Source organism: Trypanosoma rangeli (genome assembly GCF_003719475.1).
Source record: "Trypanosoma rangeli strain AM80 chromosome Unknown Tra_15.4_contig_00096, whole genome shotgun sequence".
Taxonomy (NCBI): domain Eukaryota; phylum Euglenozoa; class Kinetoplastea; order Trypanosomatida; family Trypanosomatidae; genus Trypanosoma; species Trypanosoma rangeli.
Window position 1 is genome coordinate 18,751 of NW_021705847.1, and position 23,652 is coordinate 42,402.

General features: G+C 49.5%; 8 protein-coding genes and 3 pseudogenes across 8 annotated transcripts, besides 15 other annotated features; 2 read left to right on the forward strand and 9 right to left on the reverse strand.

Annotated features, from left to right (window-relative positions):
- The first annotated feature begins 263 nt into the window (after window positions 1-263).
- Window positions 264-286: a microsatellite.
- Window positions 287-344: 58 nt separating this feature from the next.
- Window positions 345-908, reverse strand: TraAM80_03627 (uncharacterized protein; the record flags this gene model as incomplete). Its single annotated transcript, XM_029380584.1, has 1 exon — window positions 345-908. One exon carries the CDS (start codon window positions 906-908, stop codon window positions 345-347), a length of 564 nt encoding a protein of 187 aa, XP_029239395.1.
- Window positions 909-958: 50 nt separating this feature from the next.
- Window positions 959-978: a microsatellite.
- A 202-nt stretch (window positions 979-1,180) lies between these two features.
- Window positions 1,181-1,201: a microsatellite.
- Window positions 1,202-1,289: 88 nt separating this feature from the next.
- Window positions 1,290-1,330: a sequence feature (A-rich).
- A 162-nt stretch (window positions 1,331-1,492) lies between these two features.
- Window positions 1,493-1,754, forward strand: TraAM80_03628 (hypothetical protein; annotated as a pseudogene).
- Window positions 1,755-2,661: 907 nt separating this feature from the next.
- On the reverse strand, window positions 2,662-2,907 carry TraAM80_03629 (hypothetical protein; annotated as a pseudogene).
- An 85-nt stretch (window positions 2,908-2,992) lies between these two features.
- Window positions 2,993-3,063: a sequence feature (A-rich).
- Window positions 3,031-3,078: a microsatellite.
- Window positions 3,079-3,198: 120 nt separating this feature from the next.
- Window positions 3,199-3,238: a microsatellite.
- Window positions 3,239-3,678: 440 nt separating this feature from the next.
- Window positions 3,679-3,707: a microsatellite.
- Window positions 3,708-3,785: 78 nt separating this feature from the next.
- On the reverse strand, window positions 3,786-4,997 carry TraAM80_03630 (uncharacterized protein; the record flags this gene model as incomplete). The annotated part of the gene is made up of 1 exon (XM_029380585.1): window positions 3,786-4,997. The coding sequence occupies one exon, from the start codon at window positions 4,995-4,997 to the stop codon at window positions 3,786-3,788; it is 1,212 nt and encodes a 403-aa protein (XP_029239396.1).
- Window positions 4,998-5,798: 801 nt separating this feature from the next.
- TraAM80_03631 (quinone oxidoreductase) lies at window positions 5,799-6,803 on the reverse strand (the record flags this gene model as incomplete). The annotated part of the gene is made up of 1 exon (XM_029380586.1): window positions 5,799-6,803. The coding sequence occupies one exon, from the start codon at window positions 6,801-6,803 to the stop codon at window positions 5,799-5,801; it is 1,005 nt and encodes a 334-aa protein (XP_029239397.1).
- A 388-nt stretch (window positions 6,804-7,191) lies between these two features.
- Window positions 7,192-7,211: a microsatellite.
- A 29-nt stretch (window positions 7,212-7,240) lies between these two features.
- TraAM80_03632 (uncharacterized protein) lies at window positions 7,241-9,181 on the reverse strand (the record flags this gene model as incomplete). Its single annotated transcript, XM_029380587.1, has 1 exon — window positions 7,241-9,181. The coding sequence occupies one exon, from the start codon at window positions 9,179-9,181 to the stop codon at window positions 7,241-7,243; it is 1,941 nt and encodes a 646-aa protein (XP_029239398.1).
- Window positions 9,182-9,233: 52 nt separating this feature from the next.
- Window positions 9,234-9,274: a microsatellite.
- Window positions 9,275-9,494: 220 nt separating this feature from the next.
- Window positions 9,495-9,555: a sequence feature (A-rich).
- A 95-nt stretch (window positions 9,556-9,650) lies between these two features.
- Window positions 9,651-9,680: a microsatellite.
- A 76-nt stretch (window positions 9,681-9,756) lies between these two features.
- TraAM80_03633 (putative 26S protease regulatory subunit) lies at window positions 9,757-10,953 on the reverse strand (the record flags this gene model as incomplete). The annotated part of the gene is made up of 1 exon (XM_029380588.1): window positions 9,757-10,953. The coding sequence occupies one exon, from the start codon at window positions 10,951-10,953 to the stop codon at window positions 9,757-9,759; it is 1,197 nt and encodes a 398-aa protein (XP_029239399.1).
- Window positions 10,954-11,141: 188 nt separating this feature from the next.
- Window positions 11,142-11,159: a microsatellite.
- A 314-nt stretch (window positions 11,160-11,473) lies between these two features.
- Window positions 11,474-11,528: a sequence feature (GA-rich).
- A 163-nt stretch (window positions 11,529-11,691) lies between these two features.
- On the reverse strand, window positions 11,692-16,962 carry TraAM80_03634 (uncharacterized protein; the record flags this gene model as incomplete). The annotated part of the gene is made up of 1 exon (XM_029380589.1): window positions 11,692-16,962. One exon carries the CDS (start codon window positions 16,960-16,962, stop codon window positions 11,692-11,694), a length of 5,271 nt encoding a protein of 1,756 aa, XP_029239400.1.
- A 297-nt stretch (window positions 16,963-17,259) lies between these two features.
- On the forward strand, window positions 17,260-17,586 carry TraAM80_03635 (hypothetical protein; annotated as a pseudogene).
- A 71-nt stretch (window positions 17,587-17,657) lies between these two features.
- TraAM80_03636 (U2AF65-like splicing factor) lies at window positions 17,658-20,303 on the reverse strand (the record flags this gene model as incomplete). Its single annotated transcript, XM_029380590.1, has 1 exon — window positions 17,658-20,303. One exon carries the CDS (start codon window positions 20,301-20,303, stop codon window positions 17,658-17,660), a length of 2,646 nt encoding a protein of 881 aa, XP_029239401.1.
- A 572-nt stretch (window positions 20,304-20,875) lies between these two features.
- TraAM80_03637 (protein-tyrosine phosphatase) lies at window positions 20,876-23,146 on the reverse strand (the record flags this gene model as incomplete). The annotated part of the gene is made up of 1 exon (XM_029380591.1): window positions 20,876-23,146. The coding sequence occupies one exon, from the start codon at window positions 23,144-23,146 to the stop codon at window positions 20,876-20,878; it is 2,271 nt and encodes a 756-aa protein (XP_029239402.1).
- A 276-nt stretch (window positions 23,147-23,422) lies between these two features.
- Window positions 23,423-23,454: a microsatellite.
- Window positions 23,455-23,652: the final 198 nt, after the last annotated feature.

Genomic DNA, 23,652 nt, shown 5'->3' on the forward strand with positions numbered 1-23,652 from the left:
ACATAAAAGGCTGCAAACACATCGCACATGAAGCACAAAGAACACAAAGGCAAACACCAAAGAGCACCGTAAAGAAGTGTTAACTCCCATTTTCTTTCATATGTATATACCTGGTGACTGACATCCCCACGCATCCATTAGTCTCTTCACGCTGCTCGTTCCTCCCTCACTGTAGTCGTAGGTGGTACAAGTAAAGACTCGGGGAACCCAGGGCGTTTATACGCTGGATGTTATGAATACACAGCTTAACTGCATCAAATTTCCTCTCTCTCTCTCTCTCTCTCTCACACACACATACACACATGAAGAGAAAGAAACACAACGGCAGGATGAAACTCTCGTTATCAGCGTTTCTTTGAGCCGCTACTGTTCTTGCTGTTGTCTTCTCTCTTTACACGTGTTTTACGGACAGCTTCCTCACCGTTCTCAATTGCCTCCACAACGCGTTTTAGCTCCCGCCGGGCCTTCTCCTCACGACCCACGCGCAGTCGGTCTGCATCCATCAATAGTGCCGCGTTCTTCGCCGCCGTTTTAAACGTCTGGCCGTACTCTTGTCGGCTGCGCTGAAGTTGCTTGCCCATCTTACTGCGAAGATCAACTTCCTTGACGTGACTCTCCTCAACACCATCTGGGATTTTGGTGCAATCCACGTTTGCACCGTCTCGCGTGGCAAGCAGAACCTTGTCAATCGGCCCTATAGGCGTATTATCATCCTTCAGCAGCCAATATGCACCTTCCATCGAGGCAGCAGCGCTGATGAGACGCCAACTCTTTGCCACTTGCTCCCTACACCCATTACCGCTATGCCCATTGGAGAGGACACAAGCCCGCTGTTCCTCTACAGATAGTTGAAGCATCTCGGGGGCGACATTTGGGGCATCACAATTGACAAACTTCAGCAGTTTCATTTCACACACTGATGCACGCTACACTGCGAGATCGCGTTTGTCTTCGTGTCCTTTCTCTCTCTCTCTCTCTTGTTTTCTTCCCTGCCTCTGTACTGGCTTTTCTTCACGCACAAAGTGTAGAAGGCAGCCAATCTAACGCTGCTTCTGTGCGTCCAACCACACAGACACGCATAAAGAGCGATAGAGGCCAAAAAGAAAAAGAAAATCAATAACTCTAGAGAGACGAACATGTGTCAAAGCACTCATTATAAGCAAAAACAGACGCCACTTCCAACAAAAAAAAAAAAAAAAAACAGACTGTGCCACGAGAAAGTTTATTTTTGTCTTTCGGATGCGTCGCACTACGTCGAAACGGGGCGCTTCACCTCACATACCTGGCAGAATCAAAAATAAAAATAAAAAGATAAATGGTAAAAGAAATACGACACCAAAAATTGGGGGTCACACGCCCGTGCGCACTTACGCCTTAGCCAAAGGAGGGGGCGGAAAAAAAAACAGAGGAAGCCACACCTCCGCAAATAGATAGAACACCAGCAAGGAAGAGTTCTCTCTCTCTTCCTGTGTGTGTGGAAAACGATTGGCATGCACCGGCCCCCACTGAAGTCTCACCGTTGGCGCTTCTCTGAAAGCAAAGGAGTACGACCGCCAAGAAGACCCAAGTCGTTTCATGGCGATTTTCGATGCCCAAATTATTGCTGTCTTCAGGATTGCAGAAAAGACGGGTTTACCCTCCACCGCACAGCTTGCTACAAATACTTACCGTGCATCAGGAAAACCAGCCAACACACACCGTGTGAAGAGTGAAGTATGCATCTACTGAGCTGCCCAGTTCTGCAAGCGACTCGACGAATAAGGAATAACACGCTATCGAACTCCATATCATGCGGCTGCGTGACGGGGTAGGCGTAGGCCTCATCTACCCCTCCCTCCTCTGCCGCTTACGCTCATTGATGGTCGAAGCCACTTTTTCACGTCTCCTCCAAACGGACACGAACCATTTCTACGATACTAACTGGAGTATGAGCCATTGAACTCATTCAAAAAGACACGAGGAACAACAAAAACAACAAATAAAACCACATAACGAGTGGTCCCTTACCACTCAGGCATTTGAACCACACAGCGGCATTTTTGTATTACCTTCTACGTGCATATATGTTTATTGCACCTCTACTTAGCAACTAGCAGTTACGTGTGTCACTGCACTCAAGTGACTATAATCCATGTCCCCATATGTGCCCCCAAAGCATTTCTATCTAGTACATATGAGTCTGGGTATCTAGGCATTCGCGCACGACGCATATGCTTTTTCACCTATTTAACAGCAAAACATGTTAAACTTCGCGTGTAAATACATCGCGCCTCCGTAAACTCTCCAACCCCTTCCACTGCAAATTAACTTTTTTTTTTGTTGTATTTTTGAACAACAAAGAAAACGCATCAAAGATACGGTGCTTCCTCAGACTATCTTGTGCCTCATGTTCCGACCGTGGAGCAAACCACGCAACACACACGTCAGAGTATACGCATGTTTTCTCGCGGTATACACTATTGGTTCCTCTTCGCACCCCAACTCATTCTCGCTCTCCGCTACTGTGAGGGCAGCCTCGCTACGTCTCCGCTCACTTCATATCCCACCACGTCAAAGCAAGTCCCGCGAGCATTCATTTTTTCTAGTCCACACACAGCCAACCTCACAGTGACAGAGCCAGCGCGGCATGAAAGTTCCGTGCAAAAGCTCTAAAAGCAAGCAAACAAACAAAAAAGTGTGCGCTGTCACCGTCGCCGAGCTTCGTGGCAGCGTCGGCACACCCATGACGCCGCGAGATGACTTCAGTGGGAGGGAAGACGGGCTTGACGACAAGCACACACACAGACAGTGAGGAAGAGAGATGGCCAGAGAGACTAAGAAAATGAAACGGAACGACAAAAGCAAAAAACAAACGACAAAAAAAAAAAAAAACAAGCGCCTTCTTCCATCATGATGTCCACCAAACAACTAATTTGTCCCGACTCCCGCAACTATTTTTGTCTTTCCACCACTTAGGCGGCTCCGAAGTGTCTTGGCGCACATACAAACACGCGCAAAACGCTGAAAAAAAAAAGCAAAAAGTGAGGAGACACAACAACAACAACAATCAACAATCAACAAGCAGCATACAACTAAAACTTCTTTATTTTGTCTTTACAGCAATTCGTTTCTTTTAACACACAACTTGTAACTAAAAACTAGACCTCCTCCGCGAGAGAACAAGCAAACACACACACATGCAAAATAAAAACAAAACAAATGTATATGTAGATATACACATATATTATACATATATTATTTTTTCCTCACCGTGGAAGCATAGCAGGGAAAACAGAGAGACACTTGCACAAACATGTCTGCATTTTGTAACATGTGTTGCGGCATGTTTTGGATGCACCCAAAAACAAGTACAAACAAAACAACCTTGAACAATATAGGTATCATCAACCACTTCTCATTGTTTCTTCTTCTTAGCGATATTTTATTCCTTTCCATTGTTAAATGTATTTCCCTTCATTTCCGTCCTGGCATCCCCCACCACCCACTACTCAGCGCCAACAATATCATCCTGACCCACTCCCGTATGCATAAAAGATGTAATAACCTTGTTGTTTGCCTTCCTCACCCCCACCATGACATGAACTCCCCTTCCGTTCCGCGCACCTCTAGCTTTCGCAACTGTGGTGATGTTCTGTTCTACACACGGCTTCCTCAGCCCCGTTTGCTAATAATAATCAGATATATACGTTTATATATACATATATATAAACTCTTTTTTGTTTTCCTATCTCCGTCGCTCTTACTAGCCCTTCTCTAGAACTTCGCTCCAGGGCATGCGCATTCCTTCAGGAACACCACACGAGCACGTACTGAGACATCACACCCCCGCCAACACCAATCAACAGCAACAAAATTATGCGAATCCGTTCCTCCCCTGAAGATGACCTTATATCTCCTTCACGGTGAGCTGTGGGTTCATTGGTTTCATTTATTGTGGTATCTTCGTCATCAGCAGGCGTTTCTCTTTTTACAGTGGTGCCTTCACCCTCATTTGTGAGCAGAACAAACTTTAGTAGAGAGGAAAGAATAGTTTTCAAAAGTGTCAAACACTGCGCCTCGTGTACCTGCGCCTTCCCCTCCCTCGTTTCCCTGTCACCTTTTCCCGTTTTTTCGAGTCTCTCTTCCCCTGACTGGGGGCACGGTGTCGTCGCAGGGTAGTGAAAAAGTGCGCCCAACAGCTTCTCACCAAGACGAAGTAGCGGCCCTACGACCGACATTAAGACGCAGACCAACTGAGATGCTCTGAAAGCCACTCTGGGCAGGCAACAACGAGTATTCTCGTTGGATGACCTCAGCGTTACTAAAGCCCCAAACTCAACTACCAATACAGTTGTTGCTGCAAAAACACAACAATAAGTGGCGTTACTAAGGGTCATCATGTTGCAAAAAGCTGCCCAATACTTTCGCAGCGTAGAAGTACACAAACAAATAAAACTGTACGTGCCATTGCTCAAAAAACAAATGATGAAAGAACAAGCATGCGATAATTGATCATGAATGCTGGTGTCCGCGTCATGTTTGGGAGAAAATAAATTTCTCTTGAAAGCAGCAGATGAAGGACGCGTTGAGGACGGAAGTGGAAGCAAGTCACTGTCTTCAAACTGTTGCCCAAGTATTTCTTCTGCAGCAGTGGCACTTGAACGTGTTCTATCACGCAACAAGATGTCACAATTCAATGAAGATTCATCGCTATCAAAGCTTGAGGCACTATAGGACTCCTGCCATCGTGTGCTCAACTTGGGAAAAGAAATAATGTGCCTGGTTATATCTTCCTGCTTTATCGCCTCGTTGACGGTCATTTCTGTGTCCCTCATATGGGGTTCTTGCTCTTCATAGCTTTGCAACTTTGTAATTAGTGCATTACATGGGTTTACATTCCGGCTCAGGATGGAGCAGGAGTCCTCCGGGGTGGGTACAAGCTCCCAGCCATCAGGAATATCATTCGTGACTGGAGAGGGAGGTTCATTGTCTGACACCCTCGCTCTTTGAGAAAACATGAAATCTTACGCAGCCGCGAGTGAGCTCGTGATAAACGCTCTAAGAAAACCTCACTGTAAAGGTGAACTTTGTTTTTTTTGTTTTTTTCTGTTTGTCAAAACTTGTCCAGACCCCTCCCTCTCTTATTACTACAGTTGTGGTGGTTTTTAAAAGAGGTTCCCAAACACCCTCTAAGACTAGAGCGCATGCCAACAACAGCAAGACAAAAATTAAAATTAAAAAAGCAACAGCCCCATTTTTCGCCCTCTTCCCACAAGACAAAATAAAAGTTCATTCCCCCACCCGTGAACGCACGCACGCATGCCTGCCTGTTCCTCCCTCAATGCCGATGCACACGTGGTATACTTTACATACACCACCAAAAAAAAAAATGTAGACTGACACACAAAACTCAGCCAACAATAAGGAATTTCTTTGCGTATTACAGACTCTCACAACAACAAGGGCCCCACGTAAAATACAGACTAATAATAATAATAACATACACAAATTAATACATTTTGTATAGATGTATATATAATGGAATACCAAGTACGTCGCTTCGCGACAACCCTTAATTTTAGCTGCATCGCCCCCTTTATTTGCCCCAAACTTTCTTTGTGCTTGCCTGCTCCTTTGCACCCATTCAATCATGTCTCTCGTCGCTTTGTTCTCTCCTGAAGCTGTATTCCAGACGTATTTTCCCACATGTCCCCACCAAAAATCAAACAATAATAATAAGGGCTCTGTCCAATTAACCATTGACCTTCCAGAGTCGCGTTCACAGTGACACCACGACCTCACTGTCAATCGTGTCCACGTTACTTCCCTGTGGAACTGCAACAGAGCAGAACTTTGCCAGTAGACATGCGACTCTCCAAGTAACGGTGCGCCTCGGCAGCCCTCGCCATGGGAAATTCCTGGCCGTATACCACCTGTAGTTTGTTGGAGGCGACCCAATTCCACAAATCTGCAACGCGCCGCTTCTTTTCTTCAGGATCACAAATAAAATCACCGAGGAATGGCCGCTGCAAATAAACACTTCCAGCATCTTTAAGTCGGAGCGGCGTCACCGCCTCAACGGCACCACTTGCGTTACCAAACGAAATCATGTATCCACGTGGGCGTAATACAGAGAGGCTTCCTTCAAACGTTTTCTTTCCCACCCCATCGTAAACGGCATCAAAGCCACCGGGCACCAACTTACGCACCTCCACCGCCCAGTCCGGAAAGGCCAGGTAATCCACAACATGATCGGCGCGGCCAACGTTGCGCGCGAGTTCTGCCTTCTCGCTCCCGCCGCAGATGCCAACGACAAAAGCGCCGCGGAGTTTGGCCATTTGACACACGAGCAACCCTGTACCACCTGCGGCGGCGTGAACGAGAACGCGTGAGTGAGGCCCACAAGGGTAACTGTCGTGTGTGAGGTAGTGCGCTGTTAGACCTTGACACATAAGCGCTGCACCTGCCTTGTCGGCGACGCCATCTGGCAGCACCTCCGTATTCGCACTCTTTACAACAGTGTACGTTGCGTAGGAGCCAGTTACAGTGCCATAGTAGGCCACACGTTGACCAACGTCAGGAGAAAGCACTTTTACCCCCTTCTTGACAACAGTTCCCACGCCCTCTTCACCTGGAACAAACGGAAGATGGGGCTTTTTGTAAAGACCTGTTCGAAAGTAAGTGTCAATAAAATTGACACCCGCATATGTGTTGTGTACGAGTACCTCATCCTCCCCAAGCACGGTTCTGTCGGGTTCGCATTTGCATGCAGAAGTAAGACGAAGGACCTCAGCCGGGCCGTAGTTCGGGACCTCAACCTGCATTTTTTTTTTTAATACGCAATAAAAGTACCCACAAATCACTCCTAGTAGTCCAAGTCTTTTTCCCGCACCGCCACCGGTACCAGATGTATGTCTTTGTAAGCTATTGGATATGTGTTACTTCAGTGAAAGCATAGGGGAATAACAATCCGCATCTGTTGTTGTACGTCTACAAAAGGTGAAATACATGGTAACTAAACTACCCCTGAAGATCAAGCTCCCTCTCACACACAGGGGGAAAAAACAAAAACATACATGGAGATATTGGAAGGAATCAATTAAACAACTACGCAAATGATGAAGGACAAAAAAAAAGGCACATAGGGCATAAGAATAAATAACGTTTTCTCTTGTGTATTGCTGTTGATGCTCCGTGATGTTCGTTCTTGACATTTATATATATATATATATCTTGTCTGTCCTAGTCGATTTCCTTCCACTCAGAAGTAGAAGGGTTCCTTTCGTAAGAAAATGAGGACAAACGCCAACGGGTACCACTGCGAAAATTCCCGAAGTGCAACTTCAACGTAATGATCTTCAAGACCCATAAGGGTATTAGAGAAAACAATAAAAAGTACTTGTGGTAAAAGCATGCCCAACGCATACGGCACGCACATGCTACGGTAGCGCAGATAGAGGGAAGTTAGTTCACCATGAAAACTTGGCCTTCGTCGTGGTGACCCTTTCATTGCAGCACGGCCAATGGTTGCCATCAGTGTAGTAAGTTGAAAAAGATTTAGCACCCAACCCAACAACTCACAGGCCACAACAACAGTCTGAATCGTCGAGCAACGAACACCAACATTTGTGTCTTTGTCGTACAAAGAATATATTACTGAAAATCCGCCGCCCTTGCAACTTCCATTGAATACATAGGCAAAGAATGTAATGACGGAGGCCAAACAGGCGGTGACAAGCTTTATCGTCGGAGGCCGCTGATAGGCACAACCCCAGCCTATACATACAAACTGTTGCATCACAAACACTGCCGTACGGGAAGCTACAGAAACAAAAATGGAAACTATACCAATGTAACTTTCTGATAAATTCTCTGGGTATTCCACAAGGGCACGATACCGTATTAACTCCAGTAGACAAAATGCTCCTCCTAGTATGAGGCAAGCAAGGACAAGCCACTGTAATGGTGGATACAAAATCAACAAATACAGACTACATGCATGCCTTGTTTTAGCACAAAAGAGCTTGCGGCAGGCCCTGAAAGATTGATGTGTAGGTGATGAAGTGGTAACCGGTGAGTTTGTAGTTTCAACTCCTGTCAGTGTTTCCTGCATTCTGTCCAAATGTGCCAGATTCAACGTATCCTCTTTCTCTTCCAGATATTTTGAAGCTACTTTCGCACTCTCCTCCATGGCATTGGCGTTATCCATTCTAGTAGCACTACCCACGTTTAGAGAGCTTCTGGGGACAGCAGGCCTGTCTTCATCACTTGCGCTTGCTGAGGATATGGCAGAAGATGTGGTGCATGAGGTTCCGCATGGTATAATTAAAAACAACAAAATTGCAAATAACACAATGTACGCTATAAAGAACACCAAATACATGCACTCAGTGGATATATGCTCTGCGCTTCCTCTTCCATTTGTATTTGACATATGAAACGTGAGTTTCAAATTTAAAGGTATATAACTACACTGCACGAGAATAGCAATGACAGGGGTCTGGCTTTGCATTTGGATCCTGTGCATAGTGACGTGGAAGGCATCGGCAACGTCAATATACTCCGTAAGAAGCGCTGGAGCAGTACATATTCTCTGTGTTGTACGCATTGTCTCTTTAGTAGACGCATCTAGTTCCGCTTCTGACAAGTCCCCTAAGTCATCAATGGATTCTTCAGCAGCTGTTTTGGTCTTTTTAATCAATTGTAGCCAGTCACCATAAACAAAAACCTTAAGCATTAAAACGGCATCCCATAACATAGAGTATTCATCCAAAAACTCCTCAATACTTGCATTCAACGCAAACTTGCTTTCAGTGTCACTTATGCTTTTCATTTGTTGCGTAACACGAAAAAGACGAGGCTGCGTGAATAATAAACAAGTAATGTGTCTAGAGACTTCGCCTGGTTTGCTCTCATGCAAAAGGCGTTCCAAATATCCTCTGAGTGCGGTCACGTCATAGGCGATAGAGGTCACATTTAGTTTGATGTGTCCTTCACTAGCGATAGAAAAGGGTCGACCTTGCTCATTCAGAACGAACCATTGCTTCTGCAGACCGCAACCTACTGTCTGCTGTAAAAATTTCGGCGTTGGCCATAATTCAAACTCAAACTCGCGCTGAGTCAAAGATCGCGCCGCCGCGGGAAGACACAACAGCACGCTGAAGACAACAACAGCGAAGAACAAACTGGTACCACCCCTCATGCGTGTCCCTACGGGCTGGCACAGTAACACTGCAGGCACTTACTAGAAGCCTACCCACTACTACACCAGGCAACACATACATACACACACACAAAAGGGGGGGATGGGGGGTGGGGGTGGAGCAGAAGTAAGAAAAACCGCACAAAAGGGGAGCAAGAAGGAGTAAAGTGACATGACGCAGGCACAAGAGACAATGACAGGATAAACCAAGACGGAGCAGCGAGCGCGGCGAAATGCAAGGAGTATATATTGAACGTTCAACACCAATAAAATGAAGGAAGCAGGAGAAACCGCCAAGGGTGGGGAGTGGGGTACAAAAGGAAGAAGGCAAAAAAATAAATAAAAAACGAAGAACAAAAACAAGCACACACACACGTGCACACAAGATAACAGTAACAGTAATAAGGGCCTCAGAACCCTTCAGTCCACTAGTGGTACATGTGAAAACTTCCTTTCATCGTTACGCATTCTCCCCTCCTCCTCCTCCTCCTCCTCCTCCGCCTTCCCTGGCACTGCCTTTCGTATCGCACGCCTTCTCACTCCCTTTCACGTCTGTCACTCTCTCGCTCTGTGGCTTACTGTTCAGCGTACTGATGCGGGACACCCTCTAGCTTTTTTGACTCAGCGACCTTCCTCGTAGCCTTGTTGAAGTCCTCATTGATCACATAATCCCTACCTGCGCGGAGAGCAAACATCCCGGCTTCAGTGCACACATTACGTAAGTCAGCCCCATTGAATCCCTCTGAGAGTTTCACGAGAGAATCGTAGTCAATGTCACCCTGTTTGGTAAGCTTCGATGCATGAATCTTTAATACATCCAGCCGGCCTGCTTCATTCGGTAGACCAATTTCAATTTTGCGGTCAAGACGTCCAGGTCGCATGAGCGCCAAATCAAGGGTGTCAGGTCGGTTCGTTGCCATAATCACCTTTACCTTACCAAGCTTTTCAAAGCCATCCAACTGGTGCAGCAGCTCCATCAGGGTACGTTGAATTTCCCGATCAGAAGAAGTACCATCAATGCGCTTTCCACCAATCGCATCCACCTCATCAATAAAGATGATGCAGGGCTCGTGTTCCCGTGCGTAGGCAAACATTTCACGCACAACACGGGCCGATTCACCAATGTATTTGTCAACAATTGAGGAGGCCACAACCTTTAAAAAAGAGGCATCCACGTTTGACGCAATCGCCTTTGCAAGAAGTGTCTTACCGGTTCCAGGAGGTCCGTAAAGCAAAACTCCTTTTGGGGGCGTGATACCCACGCGCAAAAAGAGTTCCGGGTTTGTCAGGGGCAACTCCACCACCTCGCGCATCTGACGCATTTGCTCTTGTAGCCCTCCAATTTCTTGGAAGGAAACATTTTTATCATCCCCCATAATTTGCATGTTGTAGACCTGAGGATCGACCGCACGCGGCAGCACCTTAACAATGGTCAGGGTGGTAATCTCTAAAGCCACGCGGGTGCCAAATTTCAATTTCTCTGGTTTGATGCTTTTTTTGTACCCAACAAGATGGCGCGCGCCTGAGATACTTTGCACAATGTAACGTTCCTCATCTACCTGTCGAAGTATCTCACCCACATACTGCCCAATGCTCAAAAGAGCACTGATCTGATCCTGCACCTGCTCCAGCTCCTCTTGCTTCGCCTTTACCTCCCGCATCAGCCCCCGTAGACGTTCCTGTGCGGCGTTGCGAAGTGCCGTTTTATTGATGACTTCCTGCCACAGCTCCTCCCTCTCGGGGTTTGCGTAGTACCCCAACTGCTGTTGCATCTGAGTATCGGGTCAGCGTCAAACCTTAAGTGAAAATTGACACAAAAGGATAATAAAAAAGAATTGCACCTGTGCCCTAACAAACTGCTACCCTGCTACAAAATAAGGCATACGAAATAGAAAGAATGATAAGCAAACGAATAAAAATCCAACAAAAAATAGAAAGCAAAGACAGGGGGTAGGGGGGGGAGAGAGAGAGAGAGAGAAGGAAACCACTCTGTAAGAAGGAAGAGAAAGTTGCGGAGATGCTCCCACGTCTCAAACTTCCCATGTGGATTACGAACTTCCCTCTACCACTAGTTTCTTTCAGTTAGGCAGCCGCAACCTATCCTCCGCTCTCTCCATGTCTCTCCCTACTCCACAGCCTCGTCTCGGACATTGCAAACGTGGCACCATCGGCCAATGAGAGATCCATTGCAACGAACTATCAGTGTATTGGGCAGGCAGATTCCTGTAAAGAATACGAATAAGTTCCTCTTCCGATTCGGTGAAATTAATTGCCCCTCAGCGGCGTCAACAGAAGAAAGAGAGAGTGAAAGGAATATACAAGAGACAAAAACAGACAAAAAAAAAAGTCAAGGCTCCATGCCGGTCATTGCAAATGGCACAAAATGTCTACTTCCTTTTGCTGAAGCGGCCCTTCCACATTGTTTATCTGCCCCCACCCACAGCGTTTTTTTTTTTCTGAGCATTCCTGTGACTCTCCCTCTCTTTCTCTCTGCGTATTGGCCTTCCGCTTCAGTCATCGAGCAAACACTGCTGCAAGAAGAGTGTTTCCTCCCTCACATCCGCGGCGAGGGCCCGCGCCAAATCCTGCGGCGTCCTCAATGTTCCGGCCCGCACCCCGTACAAGACCCGCCAGACAAATCGTGTCGAATCACCCTCTCCGCAGAGAGAGATCAAGGTGGCACCGTCCACCATGTTCCAGTACGCAGGCGGTACACTGCTGCAGGGTGCCGCAGCATCCCTTGCCGTCGCTTCAACTTTTACCGACGTCGATGAACCCGTCTGCTTCTGCGTGTCTTCGTCAAGATCAAAGTTCCATCTTGCACCCTTCGACACGGAAGAGGAACTGGCGGATGGTTTTGCAACGCCCCCTGTTTCCAGCTCACCGGCGGCAACCATAGGAGGACAACTGTTGTTAATAAGACGACGCAGTGAGCACCCATCGTATGTGGCAGCTAGGATTGCGCGTGCCATCGGGCCTCCTGCCTTAACCGACTCAACCACCATGTCGCGTGAAATTCGAAACCCAACCGACTCAAAGGCCGCCTCTCCGTCTCCGTCGCCGCCGCCACGCAGAATGCGAACAGCTATTTGAGCTAGACGGTACTGTTGCACCTGAAGCACAACTGATTCATCTGCAGAACGAGCCGCCGCCGCAAGTAACGCCCGCAACTCCTCACAGTTTGCAACCTGGCGGTGATTAACGCCAACAATGATATACACAAAGTGAGAGTAAAACGCAGCGTCAGCTTCAGTCGTAGCCACTGTCGCCCCCGTGGTCGTATTGTGTTGGCCGTTGTCCCGCCGTCGTGTGTTATTAAATCGTAATGTATCTGCGATGCGCACAGCTTGCTGACGCTTCGCTGCGTAGACCTGAAAGGAAAACTCATGGTTGCTGTGAATACGTTGCAATCGCAGCGTCCCGCGCCGGACTCGAATTCCCCATCGCCCCGACGGAGCATCAGCTCGGCGGTTGATAACAATAGTGACAACGCTACGTTTACGCTGCTCCGGTGTCAGCGGAACACATTGTGGACTACACGATGGTGGAGCCACCGCCAGCGCCGTATCCTCTTCTTTTTTGCCCCTGTCAGCCTCGACCACTCCGCCTTCCTGAGGCGAGACGACACTGCACCCGCTTCTTCCCCTCTCCATAGTCCCCACCGCAGCAGAACAACTCACCACCGCTGCCACCTCACTTGCTGGATGTCTGGCGTCCTCTCCGTTGTTTCCTTGGCTACGCAAGACAAGCTGCAACCGTAATACCTTGTCCTCTCCACAACCTTTTAGTCTCCGTAAACGTTCCAATACTTCGCATTGCGTGCCCACCACCTCACCGTTGACACGGTTTAACATGTATTTGCCATCCAGCGTCTCAGCTGCGGCAACAGCTGTCAATAACGGCGGCTCAACGACCGCCGTCACCCCAGATGACCCATGCGCATGAAGCAGATGAGCAAGATTCAGTAGTGTCAGAGAATCACAATCAAATTTCAAGCCCCATCCCCCCCTGCCTTTGCTCACTCGAGTCAGTGTAAGTTCAATAATCTGTGGGAGCGTTTCAGCAGCATTGCGACAAGACGTCTCCAGTCCACCACACCTTTGAAGAGTGGCACTAAACCTAAGCGATACATCTCGCTGTTTTCCCAGTCGCACAAACACGGCAGCCACTTGACGACGCCCCGTCACTGTAGTGTCATTGATGCTGGTCAAGACCCACTTACATTGCCTAAGTAACTTGCGGGACTTTACAGCTTCATCTGTCGAGGTGGACTCCATACCAACGTCTCCATCAGGTAGCTGTGACCGCGGCGGTGAAAACGCGTCAGGAAGTTGAGGAAGTGGCAAACCTTCATTTGTATTTATATATGGCAAACAATGCTCACCATCGCCGGCGTGGAGCAAACTCTCTGTTGTACCCATGGCCTTCAGAATAAAATGTGAGAGGGCCACCAATTGCAAACTTGCCTCATCGCCTTGGTTTTTTGCACCGTCATCCTGCTGATGTTTCCCCCAAAATACCTTCCAGAAGCCCTTCTGAAGGGCCAGTTGGGAGGCGGCTTTTGAACCCCAGCGAATCCGTCCCTCTGACAGCACACTTACATCGTCAATAGCCGAAAGGTGAAGGGCAGAAGTGAGGTGAACCCCCCACTTTTGTTCCTCCGATCGACGTCGCAGCCGCAGTTCCAGCTCTAAAACCATATCACCTTCCATTTTCTCGACCGGCGTCACCGCAACCCCACCCGGCTCCATTCCATTCGTAGCAGAAGGTGGCAGCAACGCCGACGTGTCGGCAGATGCCAATTCCTGTAGGACCTCAGCTCGCCTCTTCGCACCTTCGTGTTTGCTTCGCTTAAATTGATACTCGGCGCACGACTCCAACGCATCATGATCGCGGCAGTAACACGCCTTGCAAAATGTAGAACTAGTTAGCCATGGTGTCTCGCTATCCAGCTCTCGACGCACGCGGTGAATTTTATGCTGCAGGGCGCTGTCCTCTTCACGCTCCACGCCTGAAAGAATAAAGTATTCACGTAACATGTGTCCCAATGCGGCCAATCCGTTTCGCACAACTGCATGCACATGAATCGTGAAGAGGCAATCAATCGTTTTTAGCGCCTCGTCGTTGGCGCGCGGAGGGGCAAGGACAAGATTGCCGTTCAAGTGCCGCTCCACATGCCCAAGAGCCACGTACTCATCACGTGCTGGTGGCGCGAAAAATTCCTCGGCAAGTAAGCCTGAAGACAGCCGTGCCCCGATAGTCGTACGCTCCAGGACGAGAGACTGACGCACAAGTGATGGGCCCAAAGTAAGTTTGTTGGTGGCCTTATCACCTGAAGAGTGTGAGGCTTTTTCTTCTCTTGATCTTCCAGGAAGCATCGGGGACTGCAAACACAATCGATCACTCTCAAGCACACGAGCAGCGTCAAAGTGAATGGATTTCATTGGAGGCTTGTCCTCAAGAATACTAAAGCTCATCTCAACGGGACGAATAATAAGGCGGCGGAACAATAACGGAGAGGACTCGCTGCGACTATCAAGTAATGAACGGCAGGTATCGTTCATGCCAAGCAGCAGCTGTGGGGCGTGTGCCTCACGAAGTAGTGCCAGCATGTTGGCCTGCGTCATAATTGGGTGCTGCGTCGTTTCAGGTGCAAAAAGTTCGGGAGGATACACGCCGCGAAGAAACGGAATAAAGACATCCTCCATGCTACACTCCGCTGCCGCAGCTTCATCAGCCACCAACATAACATGTTCTGCCTTTACTGTTGTCAGCATGCGACAATGGACATCCGCGCGGTACTCCGGGCGCAGCACGACATCACCCGGCAGTACACGACGTCCGCCATGACGCAGACGCCGCGACGCCATCATATTCCAAACAGAACAACGGAGAGCATTCAACCATCGCCGTCGCCATACATACGGCGTTCGTGCAACCGTCTGTGCCCAATCCCCTCCAACAAGAATGTAGTTCTTGAGCACCTGACGCACAGTGGCGTCGGTGGAGGCTCGTCTTGCCCGTGCTGCAGTGATGAGATTTGGCCGTGATAAGAAATGACGCATCGCCATTGGAGCATTTCGCCGGTGAAGGGCGTTTAGAAGTGCCGACTTGAAAAATCCATGAAGCACATCCGTGGCGGCGCGCACCAAGGATGCCTCGCGGTTGGCGCAAAAAAATATTGCACCCACCTCCTGCACAGCTCGTAGCCGGTGCTCAAGCTCTTGACGGCTACCACAGCTCACACGACGTAGTAGTATTTCTACCTCATTCAGTGGCTGCCAAAGAGACAAATCGCCAAAGAGAGACGCAGAAGCCGTCTCATCTTCAACAGCACGAATCGATCCAACACGCAATACAAATCCCGGATGACGCATCGTGTTTAGTAACAACAAATGCTCAAGTGTCAAATGGTTAGGACTCACCGCACAAAGAACAGTTCCACATGACATTTTCGATACCGCAGTACATGTATGAAACGCACGCTGCGGAATATTAAAAAGTGCCGCCATGTGTCCAATGGCATTCTGCAGGGAGACGTTCTCCGTATACAGAACAAACACAAAAGCTGGGCTTTTGGTGGGTGGGAGATTTTCTGTGAACCCAAGAATAGGCGGAGGAGCCGTGTCTAGGTATAGCATGACATCCTCCAAGGAGAGATACTTTTCACCCTTGTTTTTATTCTTCAATGGTGCGGCTTGCAGAGCCTCCTCCTTTTTCATCCGTTTCTGAACAGCGAGTGGGAGATGCTGAGGTGTCTGTTGACGGAGATGTAGTACAAAGCGCAAGAGGCACAGCGCATTCGAGGATGAGAGTGGTTCAAGCCGCACTACCCCGCCTTCTGGGACAAACCATGGTGTTTGAGTACCATGCATCACGCCTCGGTCTTCACTCGCAAGCTTACACGACGATAATTCGTGGGACAGTTGTTTTTGTTGCTTTTCCGCAGGAGAAGGACCGTCACTCGCACCCAACGCTGGTGATACCGTGGAGGGCAATGAAGGGGCGGTGAGTGCGGGCTGCCGGAGCAAATCTTGCTCCTCAAATGACAAAAAGTCCGCATCCGTGAGTGGCACCTCGGCCACCTTGTCATCCTTCTCCAGCTTCCTGCTGCTGTGCCCACCCTGCTTGGCAGCAAAGTATGACGCGGCGTCCACCTCTCGCATCAAGGCATCCCCGTAATGCAACTCGTGCAGCGCCGGCAAGCGGCGTATTTCGGGAAACAAACGCTCTGTGATACCAACATCAAACTCCACCTCCGTGAGCGACCATTTTTTCCGCCGACGTTCAATCCTCTCATGGGCCACGTGCGCGGCACCTGAGGCAACTGACTCATTCGCTTGCATATGATGACGTTGCGTCTCCGCAGCAAGCCACCGATGAGCTTCAAGAGAACGAGCCACGGATGAACCTTCTTCAGAGTGGGGTGCAGCTGTTGATAAGAAGACCACCGTTCCGTTTGCCAGCGTGGTAGGCAAACTCATAGATACTGGACTTTCTTTACCCCCGTCGTGTAACTGTTGGGACATCGAATTTTTGGCTTCCTCTCCCTTTTTGCCACGCGCATCACGCGGCCTCAATCGACCTTTTCGAGACGTCCCTTCGGCGTAGGGGCGCAACAATACCCCTTCATCGTTGTTATCATTGTTTCCAGCAACATTTTTGAACTGTTGGCTGCTGCCTTTTATAGCTGCCGTGTCCAACACATCACGGCTCTCCCGCATCAACTGCAGTACCACAGAGCGCCTGACGCGCCAAAGTCGGCCAGAAGCGAACAACATCTTTTTATGTTCCTCCTCCCTTTCGCGTTTTTGTCCTCCCCTTGCTTTTTCCTCCCGCAGAGATGTGTGGACAATTGGGTGGGAATGTGCTGGAACAGCTGAAGAGTCAAGTGGATTTCAAAGAGGAAAAAAGGCAAAAAAAAAAAAAGAATGGGCCGTTAGTCAGGAACGCAAAGACAAATAGAAGTCTCGCGGCGAAAGAGCAAAATCTTCAACAGGGAGTGGGAAATACGGCAAGCACAAACAGCGGGAACAAGAATCAGAGCATGCACGTAAGGCACGTCAAACGAGTGCCTTCTTGCCTTCCGACAGACACAGAAAACTGCAAACATGCAAACGGATTAAAAGAGAGAAAAAAAAAAAGTTTCTCACACTTTCAATATTCTTCCTCTTTTTCTTTTTTGTATTGTTTTACCGCGTTCTATTTGACCTGCCTCCGGTGTTCCAAGCCTACTCCGCCAACCTCACTTCCAATGTGTAATGCGCGCCCTGTGATGTCTTTATTCCTACACGGGGTTGCCTTGCGTTCCCTCGGTTTCTGCCTGTTCTCTCTTGATTGTAGGCACCCCGCGTCGTTTCTTTTCTTTTTTTTCACTATCTTTCTTCCTCTTTGTCTGTGTGTGTGAGGCTTATAGCAAATACGACAAGCAACACACAAACAAAAAACAAGACACGACGCTTCGGTGCCAGGCCCTTTAACTCGACGCCTCCACCTCACCAATCCCATTTCCAACCTGGGCGGTTTCCCTGTCGTCCACTGTGTCATTGGCCGCCGTCACCTCTTCTGGTTGCGCCTCTCCGTCGTCACTGCCAGCGCCCATGGACTCCAAGTACAGCTGAAGCTTCTTGTCTGCCTCCACCTCCATCTCCTCAGCAGTGGGCGGGTGTAGCACGTCTTCAAACATAAATGAGGTCACAATAGTGCGTCCACCAAACAAACGACCAGCAATCGCGCGTTGAGCTTCTGCTGCCTCATCAACAGATTCATACTCAACAAATACACGACCAAACCCACCGTGAATTGGGTGCACAAGTCTTTCAGTGTACTCCTCGCGTGCCCTAAGGTACTCTACTTTGGCCTGCTCGTACTGCGCTTCTTCGTCGACGTAATCCATGTCAAAATCATTCCTCCCGAGTGCCCCACCCTCCTCATTCTCTGTCTTAAGCGGTGGAGCACCGTCGCGAGGCACGTAGAGCGCCGCCGATGACGCACCACCAGCGCCCTGACTGAGCTTCTGGCGACGATCACGGCCACCCCCACCGCCACTTTTCTTAGACATGTTTATCCGGGATCCAAAGTAATTCTTAGGCGGCTTGGGTGGAATCGGAGGTGGAGCACGACGAGGGACAATGAGCGTCTTCACGCGACCGTACTTCTCCACCTCGCCGGAGATTTCGTCCACAAGCCGCTCGTACGTATCGTCGAGCACAAGCTCCTCCTCATCGAACAAGTTCAACAACACTAAGACACGAGTGGGGTAAATAGGAACGGTGCTGCCGTATAGCGTTGCAAGGTGAGGAAACGTCTTAGCAAAGTGCAGAACGACGTCAGGCAACTGTACGGCAAATTCCACCAATTCCTTCATGTGGTTCACCGGCTCCTCCGTCCTCTCAACGTCCTCGGCAAGCACAGGCACCAGTGCGCCAGCTACCTGACCATCCTTGGCCAGGAGGGATGCACCCGAGACTGGGTCATCGGGGTCAAGCGCGACGTCAATGTCGGCGTGCGTGCACACCACCTTCAGCCAGTCGTACAGGGGCATCAGCACCACCACGTTTGTTCCAAGTGTTTGGCCGTGAAGGTCGCCAACGAAATCGATCGCATCAGACTCCTTTTCAAATTCACCGTAGGCCATTCCCGCTTTCACGTCAAAAGCAAGAAGCGGCCCAAATTCCTCAAAAGCCATCCTCAACTTCTGCATTGAAAGCGTGGATGGAAACCCAAGCATGACAACCTTGCGGTTGTCGACACCTGCCAAGGCTTGGTAATCCCGTGGTCGACGAATTGTGATAGGGTACGATTGTCCGTCGGCAGCAATGAAAGTAAACCGCTCTGGATCACGCTGTGATTCCTCCACCAACTCCGTCACAAGATCTGCCAGATTGACCTCAAGAAAGGCAAATGGTTTCGACTTTGCACTGTTTACTGCAAGATCAATTACATGATCCACATCCACAATGGCGTCCGGTGGGATTTCACGACGCTCTATATCCGCCTTTGGACCTCCTTCCTCACGCAATATCTCAGTAAACCGATCCATCTCCTTCTGCACCTTCACACGACGCACCATGGGAATAATGGTAGTAAAGTAGTCCAACAACTCCTGCCGGGTGGTGCCTTGAGGAAAACAAGAGATATGCGCCCGACGTGCCTCGCGAGCACGCCGCTCTGCCTCTGGTGAAAGCTTTGGTGCCTGAAGAACAGCTAAGGCGCCTGTCGTCGTCATCAATGCTCCTTGTTGTCCATCCTCGGCTTCACCACCGGCGTTTGCGCCCGGCAACCCACCGCCACCACCACCACCACCATGACTACTACCGTCATTATTGGCGGCCCCCGGGGCACTGAGAAGACTCAACAAACTCTTTGGAATAACCGGAACAAAATCTGCCACAGAAGGTAACACCCTCGATGGAACTTCTGGCCTGGACACAGACTCCTCGTTCGCCTCTCTTTTTTCTCCCCCTTGCTGAGGTTGCTGCTGATACTGCTGAGCCTCGTTGGTGGTATCAACATTGGCTGGAGCTGCTGGTACTACCGGTGCTGGCTCCGGTGCAGCTGTTGGATCTGGTGTAGGCATCACAACGTCTCTTACAGATGTCACTGCGTCCTGATGCTGAAACAGCATCTGCTGCTGTTGTTGTTGAATGAGAGCCATTATCATCTCGGCAGGCAACGGTGCCGCTGTTCCACCGGCAGCTGTCGGCGTCTCAGGCTGTAGAAGCTCCCGCATATCTACTGCCTCAAAGCGTTTTCGACCACCACCGCCTCTTCTCGACATGCTAGAGGTAGATGACGACGACTCCAGTGATCGTGAACGTCTGCGTCCTCTGCCTTTCTTGGTCACCTCCTTGCTGCCTGACCGGCCCCTGCCCGTTCCGTGCCGACGTCGCCGCTGCTCCTCACTGTTTGAACGCCGCCTGCCCCGGTAGCGGTCACTGTCTCGCTCCTCGCTTGCACCACGCCGCCCGCTCTGCGGGGAACGTGAACGCCGTTTCCCGGCATAACGCCCGTAGCGTGTGGAATTCTTCGAGGCGCTGCCGCTGCTTTCGGCAACGCCATGCCTGTCAGAGACGATATCGCCGCGTCGGGCGTAGCGATCCCCGCGGCTGTCACGCCCCATTCTATATTTTTCTTCGCTTTTTCTTCTCGGTTCTTTTTATTTTATTTTTTTTCTTTTAAATCCCCGACTCGATGCCGCGATGGAAGAAAACTGCACGGTCACAAAATAAATAGCAAGAAAAGCGATAAAACAAAAACAAAGTTGGCGAGTCTCTACTGAAAAAATGCAGAGATGGAATCACTCTCGCACGAGTTGCAAGCCCCTGTTGAATCAATGGCGGTGAACAATGCCTGGGCGCGCAGAAATTCCAGCCAGGCCCATAACAATCCTCATAATGAAGAAAAAAAAGTAGTAGGTGAAGTCAACAATAAGAAAAAAAAAAACAACGACACGCGTTTCCCCTGCAATACCACTTCGTTTTCTCTTTCCCAAATTTTGTTGTTGCCTTTTCCGTCGTTTTGTAATGCGTGTTCTCGCATGGAATTTAGTCGATCATAGTAAGCTCCCTTTGTCTTTTGATAGATGTGGCTTGCTGGGGGTGATTTCAATAATATTTTTTTTTTAGATCAAGTCATTCCTCGCTCACTTGTCCGTGTTTCCCTTCGCCCCGAACCGTCCCCACCCCCCATGTTTCACTGAAGACGAAGATAGCATGCATACCGTCGCAGATACTCCTGCACAGCAGGAATAGGAACAGCCATGGAACGCTGCCGGCGCACGTGCTCCATACATACTTCAACAACTGATGTGGGTTTGTGTGCCGGCAAGTCTGTCTTCTTCACGTATTTGTCTACGTGAACTCCTCCTACATCTACGCATACATCTCCTACAGCCGCTGGTAGCAGTGGGGGTGTCATTGTCACCGATGTATCTGCGGCCATGGTATCAGCGGAGCTTGTAACTGGCTCTCGATGTCGAAGAACGGCAGAAAGATATGAAACGGTGGGTTGTTGCCGCTGTTTTTGTTCTTCTTCCCCCTCCTCACGCTTCGCTGTCACTGAAACACCAACTTCTCGCACAACCGGGAGTTTACTGTGTGACAAGAACACAAGCCAAAGTAGATACGCAATTGCTATTCCACTAGAGCGGTGCATCCCAGCCGAGCAATGCACAAGGGAGCAGCCACGAGGCGAGGGTGGCGACATGCCGTGAGATCCACACAGCGGTGTAGCATCAAAAGGGAAGAAGGGAGTACCGTGCAAAAAACGGAAGACGCCCTCCTGAAAGTGTTTAGAAAGATCATATGATTCCAGGTCCTCGGCGGGAAGAACCAGCTTGGCAATCAATCGTTTTGAGTACGGAAGCTCTGTGGTATAGACCGTGTACGGACCAATGGTTCTATATGGTTCCCAGACCAAGGGTGAGAGACACTTTCTGAAAAGCTCGTGAGCCAAATCCCGCTCTTCGCTGCAGACGAAGAGTAAATATGCCTCATCCACGCTTTGCAAGTTGCTCATTCCTGCATCTAATCCCTCCAATACAAGCCGACGCCAGCAATAAAGCGAATTTAAGGCCATATCCTTGCCATTCCCAATGGATCGGGGATCACGGACGTCACTCGAAGGTGGATTTGCATGACACTGCAGCACCCGCGTTATGCGAAGGACCTCAAGAAGCAGCGGTTGCGACACGGGCTCCCTCCCTGAAATATATACTTGGGCGCATAATGGTTTCCAATCCACATACTTGTTCTCATCCCCCTCCTTGTCACACTGGAAGGCGTCAACAAGAAGTGACTGTGCTGCACGCCGCTCCACCTCGTTCTCTCTCCCAATCACATGTCGACGCATAATCCCTTTGAACGCCGCAAGATGTTGACGCACAAAACAAATTGCACGATATTCCAGTGCAGTAAGTGAACGTGGTGGGCGACTATGCAGGGCATGTTGTTCTTGATATCTTAACATGGCACACACAACAATAAGAAAGCTTTGAAAGAATAACCGAAGAAAATCACGCATGGTAGCCGGAAAAGGTTGCTGCGCTTTCCTCTCCATCTCTTCCTCCAATGGCATGGTGGCCCGCGAAGCAGTTTCATTGGCAGTGGGAACAGTACCAACAAATGTTTCGAAAACAGCGGCATCATGAGGACCGTCGCGTGGTTCAAGACGGCGATGTGGTGTGTGAAGCATGTCAAACTCTTCCTCCTCCGTCAGGTACGTATCATACGCCTCTTCCGCCGCTCTGACTGCGTCGGCGTCGTATGGCATCTGTGAGCAAGCGCCTTCCTTCTCTCTGCTGCCTTTATTGAGCCCTGTGCTCTTCACCGCCACCACTTCTTCTTCTTCATCCTCCTCGGTCTCACCATCGTATTCCGCCGGGCCTTCGTACAGGTAAGTTGAGTAGACGCGTAACTGTGTTGCGCGACCACGTCCAATTTTTCGCCGCTTGCTGCGACGGCTGTGATGACCGCCGGAAGTATAGTTTTTGTTTCTCGGTCGCGCCCGTGTCGTTGAAGTGGCTGTCAAAAGCGCCTCCTCAAGAGTTGGAAACACCGCCTTGGCGAGTGTGGCGACATGCGTTTCCTCCGTCGCAGATACCGCCTGTTGCTGCCAAGAATATGACGGATTGTTGTGAATGCCGTGGGTGTGAAGCGGATTCTCCGCCTTGGCTAGCAACACCTCCAGAAGATCCACATTCCATGTCATGGCAGCGAAAAGAAACGTGACATCCTCCTCGTTGAGCAACAGACTGCAGGTGTGGCGGGGATCCGTGTCAATGCATGCGGCACCATGAGACTCATGAAAAGACGCTGCTATGGATGCAGCCGTTGTTTTCGCTGTGGGAGGCAAAGATGGATAATACGCTCTACACCTCAGCTTTCCAGCTGCGGCAAGCGAAGGGATCAGTAGGTCCCCAGCCCCCGCCGCGCCTGCCTCGCGTGTGGTGAAAAGCTCCGTCATGAGAAGAGTGAATGCAATCAACGATAAAGTCTCTTTTTAGGTGCTGCTGCTGCTTTGCGTGCGTGTGTGTCACCCTCAAACTCTTCCTTCTCCACCTCTGACCCTCCCTTCATGCAAGAAATTGTTATACATAGCGCACGTTGCCGCAAGAGCACATAAATGTGTGGTGCAGCCGTGTCACACGGCGAAGATAGCGCAGAACAGGAGAAGGAGCAATGCATAAAGTAGAACGCCAAACACGCGCAGTCCCGACGAGAACGCAAGGCAACAGGCACGCAACAACAACAACAACAAACAAAAAAAAAAACTAATCGCACAGCACAGAAGAACTGGGGGAGAACAAAACAGCACGGCTTTCGCCTTGACGAGGTCTCTACCCAGCACCCAAAAAGCTAGTATAATACAGTACAATAAAAAAAAAGACGTTCCAGGAACTTTCTCGCTCTCTCACACAGATGCACACCAACACATACCAAATAATAATGAGTCAAAAAAACAATTAAATA